Consider the following 6,624-nt stretch of genomic DNA (forward strand, 5'->3'; position numbering starts at 1 on the left):
AAGGAGGGGCACAAGATGCTGCTGAGCCAACAAGAGTCAGAGAGGCACTGACAGAGTTTTTTTACAGCCAACGCTGATTCACAAAAGAAACTTTAATTGACAATGTTTAAACATAACATTCTCGAAGTGTGGAGTAACAAAAAAAAAAGTTTTCAACAGTAATGATGAAATGGTCAGTTTTGTTCTGAAAAAATAAATAAAAATGAAATGCATCCCTGTAAAAGTAGTTGTACAGGTGTATGTAAACAAATAATCCATATAAAAAATCGTCATCAAATTTTCCACACAAGAATTTTTCTCGCCTAAATAATAAAACCTGCTAACTGCCATGTTCTACTTTGAATAATTACTCTGAATATGTTCATGTTCAAAATAAAAATTATTCTGCTATAGTGCAAGTCTCTGTCAGTTTAATAACACTACATAACGTTCAAACTGTAACCTGAAATTGGACTGTCAAATATTATCTGAACTGTAATTAACCTTTATAATGATGGATACACTTTGCATAGGTTGACCAACAATACTGAAAGCAATTCACAATATCGTGATCTAATTTACTTTTCCTCATCATCTGGAGGTTGGTAGAATGGTGGATGTCCTGAGGCCTGGCTGAAGGGCTGCTGAGCTGGACCTTGAGGGTGTGCTGACACCTGGCTGAAGGACTGAGGTAGATCTGGAGGATGTGCAGGAGGATGGTTGAAAGGTTGAGCCAGATCTTGCAGAAAAGATAGAGGCTGGTTGGTTGTCTGGTTACATGGTGGAGGCTGAGGTGAACCCATGCAAAATTTCGGGGGCTGAGTAAAGTTGTAAAAGGTAGGCTGAAGCGGCAGTTGTCTTGGGTTGTACTGTGAGGGCTGGACTGGTGCCTGGTAGATAGGTGGAAATGGGGAATTTGATCTTGCAAGAAACTGTGTGAACATTGAGAGCATTTTGAGCTCATGCTCATGCTGTGCAGCTTGCATTTTCAATTGAAGCTCAGTGTCGTCTGTGTTGTTGAGGGCACTGCTGATCTTTTCAGCAAAGATTTCCAGTGTTGCTTCCATCTTGGTCTTCCTTTTCCTGCTCTTGGCAGATGTAGCTGTAAGAAAGAGGAGAAAGTGTTTGGCCATTGTATCACAATTTTAAAAAAAAACAGTCTTGAAGGGTAGACATGAGTATAAGTACTAACTTAGCAGTAATACAGTACAGTAATAACAGAATACAACAATAGTAATGGATGGGTTAGCGAATACTTTACTAATGATTTAGCAACAGCCTGATAAAAACATGTTAATTCTTACTTCCAGAGGACTTTGTGGCTGTTGTGCTTCTTCCAGTGGTCTCTGTAATGCCTGCAGCTGATGAGCTTTCTCCAGATGTAGATGGTGCAGAAGACACAGAAGGTGCAGAAGACACAGAAGATGCAGATGGGAGTGACTCTGTGCTTGTATCATCTGGTGCAAGCAAACATATCATGTAATGCTATAATGTGATGTATTCATTGCAAATATTATTAGCTGGTTCACGTTACCAATTGACATAACACCCTCAACACACACACACACACACACACATTACCCTGAGAAGATGAGGATAACATGGTAGCCCCCCTCCTTATATGTTAGGTTATAATGGGATTTGGTTCTGCAGAGCCAGGTTAACAGTGCACTTGATCAGATCGTAGATAGACTGTATACATTTTTGAATGACAAGCCCGATCTCATGAAAGTGCGTATCTATACCAGGAATTAGCGTAATTCATTGAGGGATTTGTCAGTGTGATTGATAGATTACGTATTTCAAATGTAGGCTATTATATACACGCACACACAACGTTTTTTTTTTTCTCACCATCTTTTGGGGGTTTATTGCTTTTACACTAGTCGACTAGTCGGATACAAAACTTCCGTTTAAACAACAGTAAAATTAGTCGTCGCGCACATCCCTTTCATGAGTGTTTGGAACGACAGTCACGTAAAGGGTAGCCTACTAATCTCTGCTTCTCTGGTGGGTTTCCGAGTTGTGCAAAGAACACTGGGAGCAGCTGACTGGCTCGTTTATTCTGTGAACATAATTTTCCTATAACAAACACGCCAACTTTCTAGTCTCTTTCTACAGTATATGCGCAGGCTATGTATATTAAGACTGAAAACGTACCTGTTTTGCCATCTATATCCAGGCTGTCTGCCGAACTCCTCGGAGTTTCAGGCTCCTCTTCACCTGCTTCGTAGCTATCCAGCAGCTCCAACGGCTGACAGCTGGGTTTATCGCCCATAACACGATTAATCTCATTATAAAATGGGCAGGTGATGCGACCACGACCGCTTCGGTTGTTAGAATCATTTGCTTCTTTAAATTTACTTTTAAGACTCTTCACCTTCCTTTGGCACTGAAGCCACGTTCTTCTGTGTCCCCGTTCTTCCATTTCGTGTGCTATTTTTTCAAAAACGGAGCGGTTACGGTAGGATCCTTCCAGTTTGGCTTGAATTGAAGTATCTCCCCAAATACTAATTAGGTCTAACACCTCACTCTCCCTCCACTGACTTGCTCCGTCGCTGTTCTCCATATCTAGTTTTTAATGTTACTGTCTGTGTCTGTTGTGTCTAGGGGCTAACTCGGCGGCGCATAATTGTGACAAATGTCGCCGTAGATTGACGTAAAAGTCGCATCAAATCCGCCTTGTTTGTTCACACTGCGGCCGCATTGGAAAAAATCAGATCTGGGTCTGATTCAGGACCACATATGTATGTGGTCTAAATCTGATTTGAAAAAATCAGATCTGGGCCAGATTTGAGTGTTCACACTACCTCTGAAGAAGTCTGACCTGGTCACTTGACCCCAAAAAAATCGGATTTGGGCCACTTTTGCCTGCAGTGTGAACGGGGCCTTACAGCACATGTGTTTTATTGAACTAAATACATAACTGTGCCAGGGGGGGCGTGGTTTAGTGAGGTCTGTGATGGGAGAGAGAGATGGGAAACGAGCTTGGCATAAGTGGGTTAAGTGCAAATAATGAACACCTGTGCCTTGTTCCAGTAATGGGCGTGGAGAGACCAGATAAAAGCCACCTGAAAAAGGACATTTGAGAGAGAGACTGACTGCAGACTTGTGGCACAGAGGAACTGAGGAAGCTCTGGAGGACACTTTGAGAGGAAAATAACCTTACTGAGCTGTTGTTTATATTTTGTTTGAGTTTTTGATTTTTATAATAAATACCACGAGTCTCAGTCAAGCCGACCCTGTCTTCTTCCTTCCTTCCCTATACCGAACTTTGCTACAGTGGTGCCGAAACCCGGGAAGGAAGAAGCAGCCGCCGCCATGCAATCTCCGCCGCCATCAACGCCGTTTGCGGACATCATTTCATCCCTCGTGGTTCTCCACCAAGAACAACACCAGGCCCTGCTCGACCTGAGGAGTGAACAGGAGCACCGCTTCCAGGCGATTGTGCAGGCCCAGCAAGAGGATCGCGAGAGGTTCCGGAGCTGGATGGACCGGGAGGTTCGGGCAGAGGTGCCAGCGGCCCCGAGTATGTCCACCCACCTGCCCCTGAATAAGATGGGGCCACAGGATGACCCGGAGGTCGTAGACCTTTTTGAGAAGACGGCTGAAGCAGGTGGGTGGGCACGGGTTCAATGGCCACTTAGGCTGATTCCCCTGCTGTCGGGTGAGGCGCAGGCCGCGGCACAACAACTCCCTGTCCAGAACCTCCTGGTATTTGACGATCTGAACAGGGCCATTCTATAGCGGGTCGGCCGAAGCCCAGAACAACATCGCCAGCAATTTAGTTTGCTGGAGCTGGGCGAAAGTGGCCGGCCCTTCATAATGGCCCAACAGCTCCAGGACTCCTGCCGCAAATGGCTGCTGGCTGAGGGACGCGACGTTGAGAAGATCATCAACCTGGTGGCACTGGAGCAGTTCGTCACCCGTCTGCCTCCGAAAATGGCCGAGTGGGTCCAGTTCCACCGGCTGACGTCGCTGGACTCAGCCATAGACCTGGCGGAGGACCACATGGTGGCGTGCCCAGGAGTCGGCGGACCTCTACCATCTGTCTCTCTCTCTCTCTCCCTTTTTCTTCCCCTGTTCCCCCCTCTGCTCCCAAACCTGTCCCTCTCCCCAGGTCCTGTCCTCCAGGCCGGCCTAGGATTCCACCCAGAGGGAGGGGTGGACCCGGCTTGGAGTTTGCGAGCTCCGCCCAGGCCGGGGCCGAGGCCAGCTGGGACCCATGCCGCTCCTTCTTCCCCGCTCTCTCCACGCCCATCTCTGGGCCCACTTACCACCACTGGGGTGGCGGGTAGGTTTGGGCCGGCCTGTTGGCATTCCGGGGACCCGGAGCATTTTATTGACAGGTGTCCGCTGAGGGAAGTGGGGACAATGATCCGGGTCCCGTATGTCCCACAGGCTGCCCCCGGTCAGGCTGGCTGGTACCAAATACCTGTGAGTATTAAGGGGGGTACCTATCAGGCTTTGGTGGATTCAGGACGTAACCAAACCTCGATCCACCAAAGCCTGATTCAGCCCGAGGCATTGGATACAAGCCGCATGGTTCAGGTGCGGTGTGTGCACGGGGACGTGGTGAAATATCCTCTGGTGTCAGTCAAGATTCAATTTAGGGGACAAAAGCATAATGTGGAGGTGGCAGTTAACCCGCACCTCCGACATCCGCTGATTCTGGGAACCAATTGGCCAGTTTTTAGAGATTTATTGGGATATTTATGTGCAGATGTCTCTTGTGAAAAGAAAAGGCCAGAAAAGGCAGCGGCTGTGCAGGTGGGACAGGCTGAGCCAGGATCTCTGAGTGCTGAATCAGGGGAACCGAGCGCAATTGAGAGGCCGATCCTCTCAGAGCGCGATGACTTTCCCCTGGAACAGTCTCAGGATGAGTCATTAGATTAGATTAGATTAGATTAGATTCAACTTTATTGTCATTACACAAGTACAAGTACAAGGCAACGAAATGCAGTTTAGGTCTAACCAGAAGTGCAATAGCAGCAAGTGCAGGATATACAATGGATGCGTAAGTGCAGGACATGGATATGTACTGAATATGTATAAATATGTATAAATAGAGAGACGTTATTACTATAAACAGAACTGAATTTACAGGTGAATATGTACAGTGAATAAATATAGAGATGGCTATTACTATAAACAGAATTTACAGGTGAATATGTACTATGAATACAATATACAGATGGCTATTACTATAAACAGAATTTTACAGATAGAGGTATACAATAATATGTTAGGCTAATATGAGGAATAGCAGTGGATTAGGGTAGTGCAATAAATTATGGACTGAGCTATCCGGAAAAAAAAGGTAAAGTGCAGTGGAAAGTGGTTGCATATTACAGTTAGAAGTATGGTGCAAAATGCAAATGTAAACATTGGTACTATAAATACAGTCGGCAGTGCAAATGAGCATAATCCAGTTAAGATATGGCAGTGTAAGATCTATATGTAAACAGTTGTTACTGTGATAAACAGTCGGTAGTGCAAATAACAAAGTGAAGCATTAAAACATGCTTTTGAACAGGTCCGTTCCATCGATTGCCAATCTCTCCAGCCTGACCGCCCGCTCTCTTTTCCATATTTTGCTATTATAAACGATCGGTTGTATCAAGTGACACAAGACACTCAGACAAAACAGAATACAATCCAATTATTAGTACCAAAAAGCCGCTGGGAAATGCTTTTCCAGGCGGCTCATTGTAACCCCATGGCGGGACATTTAGGACAGGGAACAACACTAAATCGTCTCATGGCCCTTTTCTTTTGGTCGGGCATTTACGAGAACGTGCACGTCTTTTTGTGAATGTCCGCTGGTAAATCAGCCGGTCGCCCCAAAAGCGCCTTTGCGCCCCCTTCTGTTAATGCAGGTCCCCTTCGAGAGAATTGGTATGGACCTCATCGCGCCATTAGAACGATCCGCACGGGGGCATCGCTTTGCATTAGTGATAGTTGACTGTGCAACACGAAACCCTGAGGCAGTAGCGCTCCGTAACATTTCAGCGAAAAGTGTTGCGGACGCTCTGTTTCGCTTAATCTCCCGAGTGGAGATCCTCACTGATCAAGGCACGGCGTTCATGTCACGTACGTTACGCGAACTATACGAATTACTGGGCATTAAATCGATTCGTACCAGCATCTATCACCCACAAACAGACGGACTGGTAGAACGGTTTAATCGCACGTTGAAAACCATGATTCGTAAGTTTGTTCACGAAGACGCCAAAAATTGGGACAAATGGCTAGAACCTCTCTTATTCGCCATACGCAAAGTCCCGCAAGCCTCCACGGGGTTTTCCCCCTTAAAGCTTCTTTATGGACGTCAACCACGCGGGGTGTTAGACGTCCTAAAGGAAACTTGGGAGGAGGGACCTTCTGACGGTCGAAATGAAATTCAGTATGTCCTGGACCTGAGAAGAAAACTCCACACTTTGGGGCGGCTATCCATGGAGAATTTGTTACAGGCCCAGGACAAACAGACCCGGCTGTATAACAGGGGTGCTAAACTGAGAGAATTTACACCGGGAGAGAAAGTTATTTTATTGCTTCCCACATCAAGCTCTAAATTACTGGCAAAGTGACAAGGACCCTTTGAGGTCACACAGCGAGTTGGAGATCTCAATTATGAGGTTGTGT

At 46.2% G+C, this 6,624-nt stretch overlaps 1 protein-coding gene across 1 annotated transcript; it reads right to left on the reverse strand.

Annotated features, from left to right (window-relative positions):
- Positions 1–240: 240 nt before the first annotated feature.
- On the reverse strand, positions 241–2,037 carry LOC307124379 (uncharacterized protein). The gene is made up of 2 exons (XM_079813537.1): positions 1,284–2,037; positions 241–1,081 (listed from the first exon to the last, which is right to left on the reverse strand). The coding sequence occupies exons 1-2, from the start codon at positions 1,456–1,458 to the stop codon at positions 558–560; spliced, it is 699 nt and encodes a 232-aa protein (XP_079669663.1). The 5' UTR covers positions 1,459–2,037; the 3' UTR covers positions 241–557.
- Between the last annotated feature and the right edge of the window lie 4,587 nt (positions 2,038–6,624).

This window comes from Gobio gobio (genome assembly GCF_949357685.1).
Source record: "Gobio gobio genome assembly, chromosome: 1".
In the NCBI taxonomy this organism is placed as follows: Eukaryota; Metazoa; Chordata; class Actinopteri; order Cypriniformes; family Gobionidae; genus Gobio; species Gobio gobio.

What these genes read in the sequence shown, in the direction of transcription:
- LOC307124379 (XM_079813537.1), bottom strand. Translation starts at nt 1,458, where the DNA reads ATGATATGTTTGCTTGCACCAGATGATACAAGCACAGAGTCACTCCCA. An exon ending in AGCCACAAAGTCCTCTGGAA is followed by an intron (nt 1,082 to 1,283) that starts GTAAGAATTAAC and finishes TCTTTCTTACAG; the next exon opens with CTACATCTGCCAAGAGCAGG.